The sequence below is a fragment of the Cetorhinus maximus genome, chromosome 14 (genome assembly GCF_964194155.1).
Source record: "Cetorhinus maximus chromosome 14, sCetMax3.hap1.1, whole genome shotgun sequence".
In the NCBI taxonomy this organism is placed as follows: domain Eukaryota; kingdom Metazoa; phylum Chordata; class Chondrichthyes; order Lamniformes; family Cetorhinidae; genus Cetorhinus; species Cetorhinus maximus.
Window position 1 is genome coordinate 42,191,711 of NC_135892.1, and position 19,732 is coordinate 42,211,442.

The 19,732-nt window shown below is 41.7% G+C and overlaps 1 protein-coding gene across 7 annotated transcripts in view; it reads right to left on the reverse strand.

The window, feature by feature from the left end:
* zdhhc14 (zDHHC palmitoyltransferase 14) overlaps window positions 1-19,732 on the reverse strand; it is a 233,197-nt gene that overhangs the window by 43,142 nt on the left and 170,323 nt on the right. For all 7 annotated transcript variants that reach the window (XR_013578667.1, XM_078556851.1, XM_078556850.1 and 4 more), the window contains 3 exons: window positions 7,146-7,248; window positions 6,243-6,352; window positions 165-267 (listed from right to left, as the gene is read on the reverse strand). Coding sequence is in view for 6 of the 7 variants with exons in the window: in XM_078556851.1 (XP_078412977.1) it covers window positions 165-267; window positions 6,243-6,352; window positions 7,146-7,248 (316 nt within the window). In the remaining variant the exon portion in view is untranslated. The remainder of the gene's footprint in view (window positions 1-164; window positions 268-6,242; window positions 6,353-7,145; window positions 7,249-19,732) is intronic.

A 19,732-nucleotide genomic window follows, 5' to 3' on the forward strand; every position in this document is an offset into this window, starting at 1 on the left:
GTGTTCAGGACACCTCTTTAATCACAGTAGCTTGGGATGGCTGCTCTTACTAGATTAGGCTTTTCTGGGATAGGTGAAATGTACTACTGAAACAGATGGAAAAAGGGTGATGCAAATAAACAATGACAGGATCTCAGTGAGCAACACTATGGTCTGGATCCTACCATGTTGCTCTGAGATTGTGTGGCCCCATATGTGGTGATCCCATTTGGTGCCGCAACTGACTGTGGCGTATCTGACTGGATCGTTCCTCTTCGGTCAATTAAACTATTAGAAAAACATAAAAGTATAGTTAGCAATTGACTACAAAAGTGTACTTAGACTAAGATTAACAAGACTTTTCATGATTTTATCATAGGCATAGGACAGTAACATGACCAGTCTTTTACAACATTAAACTATTACTCTTTGATTCTTTTTAATGTAATTTCCTTTTGGTTCCTTTAGTCCATCAGCTGACTTTTTCAAACATAATCATTTAATGCTAATGCCGTCATCAGTATATGACCTGGACGTGCAAGTAAACCTGACAGAAGTTAAAGCATTCTGGATTTAATCTAATCTTGATGTTTGTTTAGCTGACAAATGTGGGCAGACCAAGTAGCTCTAAAACACACAATGCCAATAATATAATTGGCAATCATTTGAATAAATTACCCACAGAAGTAAGCATAAGGAATAAACCTTAAAGATTACTAAAACTAGTAATACTTCATAATAACTTTTTTTTAGAAAAAAGGAAAATCTTTAAAATTAATGGAACTTTATTGGTGCCATTGAATGGTGGGATTTTTGATTCACATTTGTAATTTGCCTTAATAGAGTTCCTAACATCAGCAATGCATCCATGAGCATGGTGGGCCAGTATCAGATAGATAGCAGGCAATTCCCCATCATGACTGGTAGGAAAATCAAGCATTCCTGAGCTTCTTTCTTGCACCTCCTACTTGCTGGTTTAAACTTGCATTGACTAGGACAACATGGAGAGATTCATTTAGGAAAATAGGCAGAATAGGCCAAATTTCCATCTGGATGTGAGGTGCATTTTGGTTCATGAGTGGCCATACTTTGATTTATTTTTGGAACATTCTGATTTTTCCCTGCATTCCCCAGCCTGGGCCATTTTCCTCTGACCTTTTTGTGGGTTGGGAATGCCTAGAGTGCAAGGTGCAGACTCACCCCGCTAAGGTCGGGTTCCCCGTTTTAAATAGGGGAAGACAACTAAAAGCACAGCAGGTTTGAGAGTTTGTGAAGAAAACGAAAAGCCTTCTGAGGAGTTAGGAACCTACTGAAAGGTAATTGTAAAATGTTCTGACACTTTCAAATGTCACTATTAGGCACTGTTTGTAATGTAGATGTGTTTTTAATGTAGTGATTCATCATAGGGATCAGTCTTGCAAAGGTAGGGTCACCCTTACATTGATCAGCATTGTATAATTTGTTGACATGCATTACAATACTTTTCCAATAAAGAAAGTACTACAATGTACATCATGTTTTCATGCTCTAATTTACTTGGACTAGCAGATTTGACTTTTTTTAAAAAACCTGCTTCTGAAGGTAGGAAAAATGGTCTGAGCCTGCTCGCCCTCATTGACAAGCACTCTGCTTTGAAATGGAAATAGATATTTGTTCTGTCAGTGCAGCTAGAAACTTTTGTTATGACGTACATAGCCATTATGCATGCTTGGCTGGCTTTCAAAGCTTCAGCTCAGTGGATGGTCTCACTGCTCCAAGAACTATTGAAACTTTTACAGGCCAATAATAGCAGATTATGGATGGAATTTTCCATTGTGGAGACGAAGTGCAGTGGTGGGCAGGAAAGTTGGCATGATTCCGACTCAGTGGCGGGGTGGGTGAATACGCGTAATCTTCCACTTTTCAGCTTATTAATTATGCATCCACAAGGAGCTCGGCAAGTCTTGTGGCGGGGTCATACATCATGGGGTCAAAGGTTCTGGCGCCATATTTAAAGGGCAGACATTCACTCATTGCAGACCCAGGAGCTCTGCAGTTACTTCTCCAGAGTATTTGTAGCCACAGCACGTACTGAAGTTCGCAGATGTGAGCAAGCACATCCCGGGACATACGATGGCACCACCGACATTGCCTCTCGGTCATCTCTAGATAAGAGCACCACCATCAATATACCTATGGTCGGGCCAGTGCTCGCCATTGCAGTGGTCCATGTTCAACTATCTCTTGGCGTTGTAGAGGCCCCGCTGCCTCTTGCTGCTCAGGACCTTGCTCCTCATGGCCTTGTGCCAACCGGCAACATACTCTCCTCCTCCTCATCTGGATGAGAGCCATTACCAAGGCAGGGTTGCCTGCAGCCTGCACATTGATGAGTCAGTGGATGTGTGAGCGAATTGAAGTGATACATTTAGTGAGCATGTCTTTTACATGCTTCCCTCCATTTCAAAGCCAGCAGGCAAGTGCTAAGCCCTTCACCTAGCCTCTGTCCAGACGTGGCATCCCCACCCCACCCCTTCAAGGTAAAGGGCATCCTGGAGAATTAGAGATGGGCATTCCTCTCATTCATACATGAATGCATGAATGCATACGAAGGCATTGTTCTTTGACCAGGGTGATGACAGCCATGTGCAAGAAGTCTCAGGTGGACACTTATCCGCTTATCTCCACCACCCTCGAAACTCTATACAGAGACCATTGCCTTGGCATCACAGATTAATTGCATGAGCCCTTGTCAGCCATGACCAGTCACCCGGGAGGTTGGAGGTTTGGAGTCACAAGTTGGCTACCCTCCACCAGCCATGCTGCTGGAGGTATTCCATCTCCCTCCCTCCCTTCACCCCTGCCTCTAACTGTAGCCAATGGTAACTGGCACAGAATAAATGGCTCCCACACCTTGCTGGGCTCTCGATGTTATGAGGCCCATGAGTCAGGAACAAACCTGCTGCAATGTGGGCTTCACCAAAACCGAGCATGGTTGACATCCAGTTGCCTCAAAATCATTAGGGTGTCCCTTTAGTCGGCCACTTGAACTGACCTTGAACTCCACCCACCCGAAGAGACCCTCCTCTCACTTCGAGGATTCATACGTACAGAGTAACTGCGTTGTCAAGAACAGTCTTCAGAAAATGGTGCGCATAACTTTGCAGACAAGCCCCACCACCTTCCACCCTCCCCATTGCCCACCAACTTCCACCTATCACCATAGACCCACCAAATATCATCATTCCTCTCCTCTCTGTCACCCATGAACTGCCCCATCACACTGAATCCTAACAATTCACCTCCACATGCTTTTTCTTCCCACTCAGAGCCGACAGCCGTTACCATTTCCATGCCGACCCTGGCCCCGCCCTTCATCCGAGCCACATGAATTGTCCCGCCTCTGTGACCCAACTATTGAGACCTACAACTATCAGACTCTCACCCCGGACGTGCCACCAGGCCGCATCCCGCTTCCCTCTCTGACTATTCCCTCCAACCACCATAGAAGTATAGAAATGGTATGGCACAGAAAGAGGCCATTCAGCCCCTCATGTCTGTGTTGGCTGAAAACAAAAGCAAAAAAAACTAACCACCTATTCTAATCCCACCTTCCAGTACCTAGTCCACATGTATCTTTGCAAATTACAGCACTTCAGGTGCAGATCCAAGTACCTTTTAAACGAGTTGAGGGTTTCTGCCTCCACCACCAAACCAAGCAGTAAGTTCCAGACACTCGCTAACCCCTGGGTGAAGACGTTTTTCTTCATATCCCTTCCAATTGTCCTACCAATCACCTGTGCACCCTGCTAATTTACCTCTGCTAGGAGAAACAAGTCTTTCCTGTCTATTCTACGTAGGCCCCTCATAATCTTCATCTCAATTAAGTCACCCCTCAGCCGCCTTTGTTCTAAGGAAAACAACCCCAGCCTACCCGACTTTTCCTCATTGCTGCAATTTTCAAGCCCTGGCAACGTTCTTTAAATCTCCTCTGTACTCTCTCCAGAGCAATTGTGTCCTTCCCGTAATGTGGTGACCAGAACTGTACACAAAATTTTAGATGTGGCCTAACCAGCGTTTTATACAGTTCCATCATTGCATCCCTGCTTTTGTATTCTAAGCCTCGTCCAATTAGGGAAAGCATTCCATATGCTTTCTTTACCACATTATCCACCTGTTCTGCCACCTTCAAAGATCTGTGGACATGCACTCCAAGGTCTCTCACTTCCTCAACCCCTCTCAATATCCTCCCATTTATTGAGTGTTCCCTTGCTTTGTTTGCCCTCCCCAAATGCATTACCTCACACTTCTCGGAATTGAATTCCATTTGCCACTTTTCCGCCGGTTCAGCCAAACTATTGATATCATTCTGGAGTGGACAGATATCCGCTTCAATATCAACTACATGGCCAATGTTTTGCCATCTGCAAATTCCCTAATTGGTAGCTCGAGTTCTCACCCACCGCCCAGGACCCCACAGACAACATCACTTACCCTGCCCCTACGGACACTCTCCCTCCCCACCGCCCGCCCACCCACCCCCCCACACACCAGGCATTCTCTCTCCCCTCACTTCCACGGGCACTCCCTCTCCCCCATTCCGCGAACACTCTCTCCCCCTTCTCTCTCTGCAGACACTCTCCCTGGCACCACCCCGGACACTCTTTCCCACCCTCCCACACTTCCATGGATACTTTCCTTGCCTTCTGCCATAAGCCTGTCTCTCCAGTCCAGCCTTGACGCAGCTTGTGATACAAGCACCCGAAATCGTGCAGTGACGCTCTTAAAGATAGTCGAAAGTCGCATCTATGTGCCTCGAAGCTCACCAGGTGCATGCCACTTATATACAGTCGAGAAACAGACCATTCTATTAATCTGCTGGGCGGCGGGGGGAAGGCACTTAATTTGGAGGGGGAACATAATTCCGGTGAGTTGGCCTCTTAAAGAGCATTTATGAGATCCAACTGAATGCAAAGGTGGCTCACGGCATAGGTCAGCGGGAAACATGAACCACTTTTAGCCTGCTATCAAAGCCAGGAGAACGAAATTCCAAACTAATTTCCCACCAGCTGGAAACAAACTTTTTCCATCATGTCAAATTTAGTACCCTCGCTGGCCATGATACCTGCCAACAGCAGGAGCTCAAAACTTCCACCATCTTTGATGTGATTTCCTGTTTGTTTGCAAACCTATCAGGCACTTAAAGGACTGCAGCATTTTTTTTCCCCTTGGGGATTTTGGTAACCATGATAGTGAGCTTGAATTCAATGTTTTCTTACATTGTTATTGGTTTAATGGTTTTCCAATGATTATAAAATAAGTCCCGTTGCTATTGCATGGCTCCTGAGAACAGTACATAGTGCATATTGGGTGAGTTGCTATGGAGGATACATGTGGGGCACAGAGGGGGCATGCAATAGCATGGGGGAACATGAGGTGGCACAGGGAACATGAGGTGGCATGGGGAACGTGAGGGGCAAGGAGTGGTATAGGGAAATGTGAGGAAGTATGGGGAGCAAAGGTAGTATGGGGAATGTGAGGTGGCATGGGGTGGCATAGGGATAGTATATGGAATGTGAAGTGGCATGGTGGAATGTCAATTGACATGGGGGAATCTGAGGTGCATGGGATGGCAACGAGGAATGAGGTGGCATTGTGTGGTATTAGGGATGGTGGGCAGTGAAGGGTTGAAAGGTGAGGTTTAAACTATGTTTGCAGCTGGGCAAACTGGAAAACATTGGAAAACTGAGGTGAGCCTTCTAACTGGCCCGCCTCCACACCCACAGTCTTAAAGCAGTCCATTGTGGCTTGCAAATGCACTGCGAGCCCAATCCCTGTGAAAAGACAAAAATCTCGTGATGTCACACATAGGTCAGGTGTGCATTTTGCAGACCGTGAAAATGCACAGGTCAAGTTTTTCCAAGCACAGACGAAAATTTAGCCCAATAATTTCAAACTGCAGTATGTTAGTTTACACATACACACGAAGTTAATATTTATTATCAACAATTTGCTTTCCTTTAAGAAGTTGTGATACATTTGTAAAAACTAACCGTACTCTAAATAAATGGTGATTAATAGCTGGTCCAACATGTGCAAAACATGAAAAATATCACTGCACAGTTTTTGAATTAATTCACTGACTTTTAAAAATAGGTGTTCCTTGTATGAACCTAACTTTCATCCAAATTAAAGTACAGGGTTAATAAACTAGTATTTTTTCTGTCAAAAGGGAAAGAAAGGAAATCCCTGAACAGTGATTTATTACCCATGACATCATTTCCCACCTCGGTGGCAATGGCCCACACAGAGCAGCACAACAATTTGTGAAGATATTCCCATAGCTATATGGATTGTAATTGTCTTTGCTTCTTTTGTTTGACCAGGATCCTTTAATCTGAAAGAACAATATTAAAATCAACCATAACTCAAATAAACAAAAACATCCAACTTTCAACAAATTTGATTAAATCACTTAAAAGAAGCCTCAACCAGTTTTAATTTATGTACCATGCAGTTTCAATGTTTAATAAAACATGAAATTTACCATAATAAATTAATCAATAAATTATAGCTATTGCTGCCTACTACAAAATTAGTCTGTCATATCAAAGTTACACCAGTTTGGACATATCTCACAATCTACACAGGTGAATCAGCCAGTATACAGCATTAACATTAGCACTTTGAAATAATATACAAAACTGCAACATTAACCATTAGAACAAATAAATACAGAATCAACATAACAGCTAACATAAAAAAGAAAATTTCAAGTAGTGTGTGACAACCCTTATTACTACTGAAAAATCAACTTAAGATTTTAACTAATACCTTGTCTTATTAGTTTCAGTATGTGCTATTCCCTATTTCTAAAAAAAAAGTAGAAACTGGTTTTGCCCAGATCTATGCTAGACTGTAGGCCTCATCTTTCATCTCAAGGTAGCTCATTTCAGAACATTTCATCAGGTCTTAGCTAGACTCTGCCTTTTGGACAGCACTTCAATTATCTAACTTTCACCCTTTCATTATCAATGTCAGTTAAACATTCTACTTATCTATAGTTAGCTTTCTGTTATGTTGGTTCTTAAAGTATTAAATTCGTATATTATAATCTAATCTATTTTATTATTCATTCTTCATTTTAGCTTGCATTATGTTTCTTCTATGAAATGGCCCAAAATACTTACATCTTCATTTGTTGTCTGATTTGAGCTGATCAGATATGTATGAAATCCTGACAGGCCAAGAATTGACCATACAGAGAAGAAACAAACAACCGCCTCCAGCACAGTAATAATTGAGTCAAGGAGTGACAATGAAATACAACTGAGAAAGAAACATTAAGGGGACATTCTGGAATTCACCCTGGTGTATGTGAAAAGTATCACAGAAGCTTGTATTTATATTCTGCCTTTAACATAGTAAAACATCCCAAGGCACTCCGCAGGAAAGTTAAACAAAATTTGGCACTGACCACATAAGATGATATTAGGAAGAGATTGGTCAAAGAATTCAGTTTTAAGGAGTGTATGAAAGATAGAGGGGAAGAGAGGTGGAGGCTTAGGGAGAAAATTTCACAGCTTAAGGGCTTTGGCAGATGAAGGCATGGCTGCCAATGAGGATGCTTCAAAGGCCAGAATTAGAGGAATGCAGATATCTCGGACATCTGGAGATTACAGAGATAGGGAAAGGTGAGCCCATGGAGGGATTGAAAACAAGGTTGAGAATTTTAAAATCAAGGCATTACTACTTAACTGGGGGCCAATGTAGATCAGCAAGTGAAAAGAGTTCGGATGTGGCCAGGGTTTTGGGTAACCTTAAGTTTTCATTAGACTGCAAGAGGTTGACTAGGTGTGCATTGAAATAGTAAAGTTTAAAGGTAACAGAGACATGGATAAGGGCTTCAGCAGGGGACGAGCTGCAGTGGAGCAGAGCGAAGAGGTGTTATGGAGGTCGAGATAGGTGGTTTTAGTGATAGTGTGAATTTGTGGCCGGGAGCTCATCTTGCAGTCAAATAGATGTAACGGGGCTAAGTCCGCACATATATTTTCATAAAATGTATATAAATATCCTCATGGCTAATTTCTAAAATCTTAAAACCTTGACACTGTCCTTTTAAAATGGCTGAAACTATGTCTGGCTGTGATCCTGAACAAAATGAGCTACTTGGTAGTATCAAAGAAGTTTGCACCTCGTTATCTCTGAAGAGGCCCTAAAGATCCCCTATGGGCTGCAGAGACTAAATTTAAAGTTAATTTAAATTAATTTAAGTGAATGTACTATCGTCAAATTTGCGCATGATACAAAAATAGGTCGGAAGGCAAGTGGTGAGGATTACACAAGGAGTCTACAGAGGGAGATAGACAGGTTAATTGAGTGGGCAAAAAAGTGGCAGATGGAATATAATGTGGGAAAATGTGAGGGTATGTACTTTGCCAGGAATAGAGGAGCTGAATATTACTTAAATGGAGTAAGACTGCAGAAGGTTGCAGCGCAGAGGGATTTGGGAGTCCTTGTGCATGAATCCCAAAAAACTAACATACAAGTTCAACAGGTAATAAGGAAGGCAAATGGAATGTTGGCCTTTATTTCAAAGCGAATGCAGTATAAAAATAGGGAAGTGTTGCTAAAACTATACAAGGCACTAGTTAGACCACACCTCGAATACTGTGAACAGTTTTGGTCCCCTTGTCTAAGGGAAGATATACTGGCATTGGTGGCAGTCCAGAGAAGGTTCACTAGGCTGATTCCAGGTATGGAGGGATTTTCTTATGAGGAGAGATTGAGTAGGTTGGGCCTGTACTCATTGGAGTTTAGAAGAATGAGAGGCGACCTTATTGAAACATGCAAGATTCTTAGGGGATTTGGCAGGGTAGATGCTGAGAGATTGTTTCCCCTTGTGGGAGAGTCTAGGACCAGAGGGCATAATCTCAGAGTAAGGGGTCACCCATTTAAAACAGAGATGAGAAGGAATTTATTCTCTGAGGGTAGTTAATCTGTGGAATTGTTTACTGCAGAGGGCTGTAGAGGCTGGGTCGTTAAGTATATTCAAGGCTGAGATAGACAGATTTTTAATCAGTAAGGGAATCAAGGGTAATGGGAAAGGCAGGAAAGTGGAGTTAAGGATTATCAGATCAGCCATGATCTCACTGAATGGCAGAGCAGACTCAATGGGCCGAATGGCCTACTTCTGCTCCTACGTCTTATGGTCTTAAAGGGAAATATACAGGGGCCATCCACATTTCATAAGCCAGGGCTAGCCAACCGGTGCCAATTCATCTGCTAGGGCAAAGGGCCCACAGAAAGGGATACCACCCTTTGTCTAGCCAAAGTGGAGAGGTAGGAGTCCCGTGACATGACACCTCCACCTCCCCCGCCACCCCTCTACCCCGCACTGGTGGAACCAGTAAAATTGCCTTGTGGAGCTGCATAGCTCAGTCTGCCCTCTTTCCATGTATCAAGCAGCAGCACAGAAAAGGGGCTCTGTCCAGGTTTGAATGTCTGGCCTCATTGACACTATTTCTACTAGATGTTTTGTACCATTGCCTACAAGATTGATTCATCTCTGCATGCCAATCACACTGTGGAAGTCAACTCTACTGGAAAAGTGAATTATCTAACATCAGTTCAGCCTGCCGACCTCTGTGAAGAAATGCGCCATTGGACTTTGATTCTGGATTCTGGACTCTGGACACTGTGAGGAACCCATTTTTGAAAAATTTGAAATTCATCAAAGCTTGGACATTCTCCTTCCTGAGTTACTTTTAAAAGTCTGCAAGATTAACTCAGGGTTATGAATATGAACCTCCAGGCACTCAAGAAACCATGGGCCAGTGGATAGATGTCTAGCAGGGGGACACCTGGAGAGGGAAGAGATACTTTGTATATCTAAGTTAATTGCTGTTGCCAGGCTAAAGGCTCATGCTGATTGGTTAAAAACACCTAGCCAGAGAGAAGTGCTCTCTGAGCATATTTTTTTAGAATTCTCAGTCAGAGTGAGTGTGTGCCCCTTAGAAACAGGCTGCAAGAAGACTCTCTCTCTCTCTGCCCAACCTTTGTGTTACATGCTTTCTACTGTGAGTTAAACTTCCATCAGAAGTGTCTCGTCAGAATAACTCATCTGTGTTTTTTTGAGTCTGCAAAGTTGTGATAAGTAAGATTCATCAAGGAGTTTTACCAAAAGTTCATCAGGAAGAGCTTCGATGTATTGTGACCAGAATTCTGTTAGATCAACGGAGATCTTTTCAAATTTTATCCTTTTTTTAAAAGAAACATCCCCATACTCCAGCCTCTGCAGGGGACTGTGTTCGTCTTGTCCTGCTTTGTGTTTGTGTGAGTGTTTGGGAGTTCAAATACCTGTTTTTTTTAAAAAAAGGGGGGGGGGAAAATTGTTACACTTCTAAACTACAACTTGGATGTTAGCCAGTTTTATAGCTTGTTTTAAAAAAGTTTGCTTTAGTTTTTGTGTGTCTATTGAAAGAAGCCTGGTTAGAGTCTTTTTTTGCTGGGAATAACAGTATCAAGGTAAACAGTTTTGTGGGTAAATTAAACATTTTAAACTGTTGTTGCAGCCTGTGGAGAAATGGGGCAGTAATTAACTGTGCACTCCTCACATCATGGTCCGTAGTAACACGTGAAACAATGATTCTTTTCTCTGTGGTCTTTGCCCAGTAAAGCTTTCTTTTTCTATCCCTCTTTTATTGTATGACTGAAAAGGAGGCCACGTGCTAGCCTCCTGTCGCATTTGAATGTGTGCAAAATAAACTAACCCTCTGAGTTCATCTGATCACGAGTTTACTCTGGGGATTATTAATAGAAATTTTTTTTATCCGCTTATGGGATGTGGGCATCGCTAGCTAGGCCAGCATTTACTGCCCATCCCTAATTGCCCTTGTCCAGAGGGCATTTAAGTGTCAACCACATTGCTGTGGGTTTGGACTCACATGTAGGCCAGACCAGGTAATGGAAGCAGATTTCCTTCCTTAAAGGACATCAGTGAACCAGATGGGTTTTTACATGGTCATCATTAGACTTCTTAATTCCAGATTTTTACTGAATTCAAATTCCACCATCTGCTGTGGTGGGACTCGAACCTGTCTCTGGAATACTAGTCCAGTGACAATACCACTATGCCACCATCTCCAAAACCAAGGCATTGTGAAATAAGCCACTGCTTATAAAGAGGAAAGCAAATCAAAAACACTTCTGTTTACGGAGAGGTGATGAGAAAAGAAATCAGGGCTGTTTAAATTAAGCCCCCTCCTGTCCATAACATAGAACACATTGTTCCTCTACCCCACCTAGACTTGCAGCTTCCAAGTAACGTGACCTCCCTATGCTTTCTATCTAAATGTACTACCTCACATTTACCTGTGTTGAACTTCATTGCTCTGTAAGTTTATTAATGTCCTCCTGTAATTTGTTGCAGTCCTCCTCAGTACTGAACATCCTCCCCTCAATTTGGCATCATTCGCAAATTTAGAAGTTATGTTTTTGATTCTAAAGTTCACAGAATCACAGGATTGTCATGGGGTAGGAGGAGGCTATTCAGCCCGTAACCCTGCACATAATTGTTTCTTTTTAGATAACCATCCAATGCCCTCTTGAATGCCTTAATTGTCCACCACACTTCCAGACAGTGCATTCCAAATTCTAACTACTCGTTGTGTGAAAAAGTTGTTTCTCAGAATTAATGTAAATTGTGAACAACAGCGATCATCCTTGTGGAACACACTTCCTACCTTCTGTCACTTCCTTTACCCCAACTCTCTGCCTGTCTTGAAATCAGCTAGCAATCCATTCTGCCACTTGGGCCCTGACTCCATTCATTAGTTTATCAGGCACCTTGTCAAAAGCCTTCTGAAAATCCAGACAAATTATATTTACTGCATTATAATTGTCTACACAATGCTACCTCATCAAAAATTTCAATAACATTGGTCATGCAAAATTTTTCCTTTTGAAATCCATGCTGACAATACATTATTATATTTCTCATTTCTAGATTTTCTTTTATTCTCTCCCTTAGTAAGGATTCCATTTGCTTTCCTACCACTGATGTTAAGCTGACTGGTCTATAATTTGCGAGACATACTCTGCCCCCCCACTTAAATACAGGAATTACATTACACCTTTATCTAATGAATTAAATGTGAGCAGTAATGCCATTGCTATCTCCTCCCTAGATTCTTTTAAGATACATGGATGTATTCCATCTGGACCAAGGATTTTATCCTCCTTTAGTCTGTTTAGTTCATTCAATACGTGCTCTTTTTAAAATTTTAAATGCAGTTAACCTCGTTACTCATCATTACAAAGGAATTCAAAGTCATGTTGTTGCAAATATTTAGTTCATGGTTTGTGTTTTAGAATATAACTTTTATCTTTAGGAATTAAAGTTTTAACTGTAGAAAATGGGGGCTGATTGAGAAATTGGTAAAAGCAGCCTTGAAGTAAAGGCAAATAAAACTAGTTTGGAGTCTATTACACTTAAAAGTTGGGACCAAGTTAACTTGAGCTGGAAAGGTAAGATCATAAAACAGCAGGCGAGTTTACTTAGCTAAAGAACTGGTGACATGATGTCTGCAATCCTTGCAGTAAAGGCAGTCTAGAGAGATATTTTTGTTTTGGGAGTTAGAGCTAAATTAGTTTAAAAGCATTCGGTAAACCCTGAAGGGTAGTCCATTTCTTTCATCAGATCAAAGAAAGAATTTAAAATGACGGATACTTAAATGTATGTTTGAGGACATCCCAGAGCCTACTACATCGCCATGGAGATGGGTGGAGCTTAGGGTGGTTCTTTGGTTTCAATTTATCTGGGTGTTTGCTGACAGAGTTAGCTTCAGCTGGGGTGTGCACTTTGCAGCTCACGGAGAGAAGATAGCCTAAGTAAACGATCGTTAGTAAGCCTGCACTGTAAGCAGAGAAAAAGCTAAATTCATCATTCGTTTTGTTAAATGCAGGTAGGTCTTAATCTGAGTTTGGATTTCATGAGGGAAAAGAGGCTGGAACATTGTACATTTTTCCACTAGCTTCAATCTAGGCAATGTCCTCACAGAGTCTTGTGGAAAAAGAACGCATTCGAGCAGATAAGCTTGGAAGTATTGAGAAGGCAACCAGAATAAGGGACTGAGACATTCACAGTCATAAAAGTAAGGCTCATGGAATATGAGGGTCAGTGTCAACTTGGTTAAATAATTGGCTTAAGAACAGAAAACAGCGAGCCTTGGTAAATGGCTGTTTTTCAGACGGGAGGATGGTAGACCGTGATGTTCCCCAAGGGTCAGTACTAGGACTATTTTTTTTGATATCTATGAAGAACTTGAATACTGGAATACAGAACAAAATTTAAACATTTTCCAATGATTCCAAGCTTAGAAGTGCAGCTGATGATACCAAATGACTGCAACAGGACCTAGGTCAGCAAAATGGGCAGAGAAGTGGCAGATGGAATTTAATACAAAGGGCAGAATTTTTCTCTCGTCAGGCAAGCGTGCACCCAACACGAACGAGTGTAAAATAGTGCATGGTGACATTGGGCAGGTGTCCCAACGTCATCACACACTCTTGTGATATTTCACTCTGTGGGTGTGTGCGAGAGGTGGCAGCGCGCCGCCGACAGTTAAGAGGCCTATTAGGGCCCATAATCAATTAATTAAATCTGATTTTTTGCTGCCTGTCCAACCGTTCGGTTGGCGGACGGGCAAAAAGGCCAAGCTGCCTTTGGATGTTTTATGAAACCTCATCCACGGGTGGGATGAGGTTTCCAATAGGAATTAAAAATAAAATAAAATTGTTGAAATATCATTTATAACATGTCCCTGCTCATGTAACAGAGTCATGTTTTTAACACCTTCAATTTCTTTATTTGTTTTTAAAAATCTTCAGCTCCCTGAGACAGCTCTGTGCCTTCAGGGAGCTTTCAGTGTGCGCACCCACACGCATGCTCAAACGTCTGCGCTCCACCCCTCCTGCCCTAACCCTGGCGGCGCTCAGCGTTGCAGCACGCGATTCACACTGGCTGGCCGTTAATTGGCCAGCCAGTTTGAAATCCTGGTCGGGGCCCGAGGTTTCGCGACCGCTCCTGGGCCTGCCCTCCACGCCCACCCGGCGAGGTAAAGATCCTGCCCAAAGAAATGTGAGGTGATGTATTTTGGCAGAACAAATAGGAAGGAGGCAAAATATACTAAAAGGCACAGTTTGAAGGAGTGTACAGAGTGAGAGGGACCTGGGGGGTTCATGTGCATAAATCTTTGAAGATGTCAGGACATATTGAGAGAGTTATTAGCAAAGTCTGTTGAATCTTGGGCTTCATAAATAAAAGCATCAAGTAGAAAAGCAGACAAATTATCCTGAAACTCTATAAAGCTCTGGTTAGGCCACAACTAGAGTACTGCAGAGGAGATTTACCAGAATGGTTCCTGAGATGAAGGAGTTGAGTCATAAGATTAGGTTAGAGAAGCGAGTGTTGTTTTCCATGGAACAAAGGAGATTGAGGGGAGATTTGAAAGCGGTGTACAAGATTATGATAGATTTAGATAAGGTATATAATAAAGATTGTTTTCATAAGCTGATGGTATAAAGACAGGGGGATAGAGATTTAAGGTTTTGGGCAAGAGATGCAGTGGGGATGTGAGGATGAACTATTTTATGCAGCAAGCGGTAATGACCTGGAACTTGCTACCTCAGAGGGTGGTGAAAGCAGCAACGATGAATGATTTCAAAATGACATTGGATGTCCACTTGAGGGAAATTAACTTACAGGGCTACTGGGATAGAGCGGGAGAATGGGACTGATTGGATGCTCCATATTGAGCCAGTGTGAACTGGATGGGCAGAATGGCCTTCTTCAGTGCTGTTATGACTCTATGTAAGCATTACAGTCAGGAGGTAGCAAATGAAAATCTTACCTCTGAGAATAGATCAAACTGGGGGGAATTAAAATAGTTTACAGAGCACTGTGGCATACAATTGTTTGTTTTTGTTTAGAGATGTGAAATCTTGTGACGTGGTTCTATGAGGTGTTCCTAATTCTCTTTAAATGTTAATGGTTCCTAGCCAGATTTTAACAATGTCTGCCTGTTCTCTCCCCTTAGTAAATATCGAAGCAAACTATTTATATTTCTGCCATTTCTCTGTCATTACCTGCAATATAATCTTGTCTATCCCTTAATGGTCCTAATCCCATCACAGCCTTCCTTTTTTACTGATGCGCCTGTAAAATATTTTACTACTTTGTTTTATATTACCATCGACGGAGATCGTAAGAAACTACAAGTTAATGCTAAAGTTAAGTTACGTACAAAACTTGACTAAATTTTAGAAAGAGATCAGCCCTTAATATTTCCTTCCTCACCAGATTCCCCAATTTAACTAAGTACTCTGCTTAGCAGTACTCTGACGAGTTGGATTTTGAGCTACTTACCTTAACATTAACAAAAGAAAGAATTGTGGTGCCCCAACCTGGGGGTTAATGGATGCAGGGAAAAAAGAAGTCAGCCAAAGCTCCCAATCACTATCTACTGACCCCCTCTGCAAAGTATATGCAACTAGAAATAGGGTGACAGGAGTATCTTGCTTGGTGACATTTTCTCCAATGGCTGAGTAGCCTGCCAACACCCATTAAACTAAAGCATGGTGACTGGAGTAGGGCACCGGACAGTGTTCATGGAACCATGGGCTGGGAAAATGTCAATGCTTTCAGAGTGGTTGAAATTTGATGCTTTAAGAAAATAAATCACGACAGTGCAACCAAAACAAAACCTTAATCTATCTGCCCTGTGTTTCTTTGCTCACTCAATTCCATTTTCCATATTTTCCAGTCAGTCCTAATCTCCTTTTCCTCACTTTCTCCCTAGGTCAGAAATGAATGTCTACGAATTCTCACATACAAAAAAAGCCTTTTTTCTGAGGCAGGTTTTAATTCATAGAGCACGTGGCTAATCTACACATGAAGGTCATGGCACTTTAGTCAGAGACTAAATTAGGAACAGCTCACATTGGGCGTTGTCTTAAACATCTTGGATTAGTGACCAATAAAGATTGTTGAATAGTAATAGATAGCTTTCTGGCAGCAAAAAAACACAGCTGACCATATGATTTAATCTGTGACAGTCTCACACATAAGGGGCTAGATATTACAGCTGCAAATTGGGTGGACCATCCTCCTGAGCCTATAAAATGTGGCATGATGACACCAGGTCGGCAATACGATATCATCACACCAGACTGAAATATTACACAAGGCGACTGGGCATGTAAATCGAAAGCCTGTCGTCATTTTTAAATCACCAGTTAACAAGCTACTGAGCTGGTTAAAAAGCCAATTGTACAGAACGTTTTGCTGCCTGCATTTTCCAGGCATCGGATGGGAAAGAGTTTGGGAGTGCTTTATGGCAGGTATGACAAGGTGACACAAGGGCAGAAGGAAAGGCTTGTCACTGGGACCATGGCAGCATATAGCAGCAGATTCTGCTGGGGATGATGGCAGCATCTGTATGATTTCTGAGTTCATTTTTTGACTCTTTTGAGCCTTGAATAAAAAGTAAAACAGATTCAGGGGGTAGGGAACCTATAAATTTAGAGTCATTATGTTATCGTTTGCAGCATAACCCCTCTGCTGCATGTCATCCCGGCCGAGACTCAGGATTGGGCATGGAGCCCACCTTTGCACCTCTAATTGGCCGCCTTCCCGCTGGATGGCTCCCGTTGGCCATCCGACGCTTGATTCCACGCTCTGAGACAGTGGTTGGGTGGGTGGGGGGAGCGAATGGACCATTCACTTTCCATTCCACCTCTCTCAGCTCGCCAAAAAATGTAAAATCCAGTCTGAGATTTCACCTGGCACTTAACTGTACTTTCTCCTTTATAATTCATATGAACAGGCTGGGGTCAATTATAATAAAATACAATTGTAGATAATTAGCTTTTTCCACTGTGCATCATTTCATTTAAATGAATAATTCAAGGTCAAGGACAACAATCTCTAGAAGCTATTTGAGACAATAATTATTTGATTAAAAATGCAAAGTAGATGTTAACAAAATATAGTAATTGGCTTAATTCAAGTGAAACATCTGGATAAGTGACTCCTGGTAGAAAGTAGTTTTCAGTGTTTGCTCATTTAAGACGAACATCCACTCAAACTCACTTCTGTTAACGTAATTCATGTTACTCACTGCCACTAAAACACATTTTTTGGCCAATTTACATGTTTTCACTGCAAATTAAATTGGAATTTCAGTGATTTTGTCAAAAGGAGTGTTGTACAGATACATCATTTAAGACAGCTAAAGTAACATTTCCCAAAAATGAGTAGTTATATTGCAGTCTTGTAAGTAATATAACTCACATTACAAAAAAAAAATGTACCATTTTTTGAGTGGGCAGACAATTTGCTGCAAAGTCTATTCCAATTGTACTCAAACTTCAGGGATGCATATAATGGGTGCCTGGCTTAACTCACTGATTTGATCTAACCCATATAGGAAAATATTTTCCTTTCCTTCCAGTCCAATTGCTCTGGCTGAAATCAGAAGGCAATCATAGAAAACTAAAGGAGTGAACTGACAACATGGCGTAGATTCTTAGACACCAACTTATTATGCCTACAAGCCTACTGTAATCTGCTTTCAACCTCTAATGGTGGGACCTTCTTTGGTTACTTCAAACAAGCATCTGGAAACAAACTACCATTTCTGAAAGTCAACAGTGGGCTCTGGTATGCAAACTGGAAAAACACCCCTGGATTACACTAGAAATGAAGGATGCATGTTAGTCTTGCACTGTCAAAAATGGCCACATGATGGTATTGAAGCAGAGTGAGAGACAACTTCTGCTATTTCTGACAGTTCCTCCTTTGATAGCAGTCAACACAGGTGCTGCAATTAGTGAAATAATAAAAGATTTTTTTAAAAAATCAAAAATCAACTTGAGAAGCAGGAAAAGATTCCTGTCACTACTGGAGAAAACTTCAAAGTAAAAAGTAAAACTGTAAGCAGCACGTCTGGAATTTTCATCAGAGTTCAGCTGTGCTCTGTTTTTGTTTGAAAATGTCTTTGTTGGTATAATTTCACAGACCATTGCACCATTGTTCACTGCCATTAGAGTGGTATTGTTAGAAAAGCCTAAAGATTAATTCATCACTGGTTTAAACTTTAATATCTCTTATTGTTGGAATCTTATTTGCAGGGATATTAATTTTTCTTTCAAACATAGATTTCCAAGAATACATCACAACTTCAACTGTCATTTTTCATTTCATTTTTTTCCAAAAGTAATCATCTTAGACAATTGCACAGCAGAATTTTTATTAACATTTATTTAAAAGTTCTACGTTGCTTCTGACTAGACTTATATTAACTAGAAAAAGAACTGGGTAGTGTTTTCATTGTTCAATTCATCACAATGGGTTGAATTTTGTTGGAGAAATAATGGTGTATTAACAATGTATGCCATTATTAATGTGCAAATCAGCCAGCAAATTCATGGGATTAAGAGGCCTACCATGAGTTACAAGCCTCCAGAACTTGGTCAACTTAGACTGCTCACTTTATAAAAACCACATTGCTCCCTAAAGCTCTCTTGTTATTTTTAAGAACTTGCTGGATTTGCACATTAATTGTCCGTTAAACTTACTGGATTGTTAATCTTTGGACGTGAGGGTAATTAAGGGTGTAAGTAACCTTCTAACATTGAGATAATTGTTAATGCAAAGTCAATCAATATCATTATCCCAGAAAGGGAATAAATTGATAGGAAATGGGAGCAGGAGTAGACCATATGGTCCCTCGAGCTTGCTCCGCCATTCCATACAGTCATGGTTGACCTTCTGCCCAAACTCCACTTTCCCGTCAGCTCCCCATTCCCTTAGAGATCAAAAATCTATCTATCTATCTATCCTAGCCTTGAATATATTCAATGATGGAGCATCCACAACCTCCTGCAGTAGAGAATTCCAAAAAGTGAAGAAACTTCTATTCACCTCAGTCCTGGATGACCGACCCCTTTTACTGAGTCTGTGCACACATATTCTAGATTCTCCAACCAGTGGAAACAACCTCTCAGTATCTATCCTGTCAACCCCCTTCAGAACCTTGTATGTTTCAAAGAGACCATCTCTTTCCTATAAACTCCAGGGAGTTTAGGTCAAATTTAAGAACACAAAAAATAACAGGAGTAGGCCATTTGGCCCCTCGAACTTCCTCCCTCATTCAGTAAAATCATGGCTAATCTGACAGTGACCTCAATTCCACTTTCCTACCTATTCCCCCATTATCCTTAACTCCCTTGTAAATCAAAACTCTGTCTAATTCATCCTTGAATACAATCAATGGTCCAGCTTCCACTGCTCTCTGGAGTAGAAGAATTAAAAGATTAACAACCTTCGCAAAGAAAAAGTTTACTCAGCCTCTCACCAAAGAATAACACTCTCATCCCAGGAATCAATCCAGTGAACCTTAGTTGTACCACCTCCAAGGCAAGTAGAGCCTTCATTAAATATGGAGATCAAAACTGCTCACAGTACCCCAGATGTAGGACAGAATTTTACGTTTGGCGTGCAGGCAATGCCTGAGCGTAATATGACGCTGGATGACATCAGGTGTGCGTCCCGACGTCATTGCGTACTCGCGTGATATTTTGTTTGGCGGACGCACACCGGAGTCGGCTGCGTGCCCGCCGATAATTGAAAGGTCTATTAAGGCCATTGACAAGCTAATTAAAATCAAATTAACATGGCCTGTCCAACCTTACAGTCGGCAGGCAGGCGAAAAGG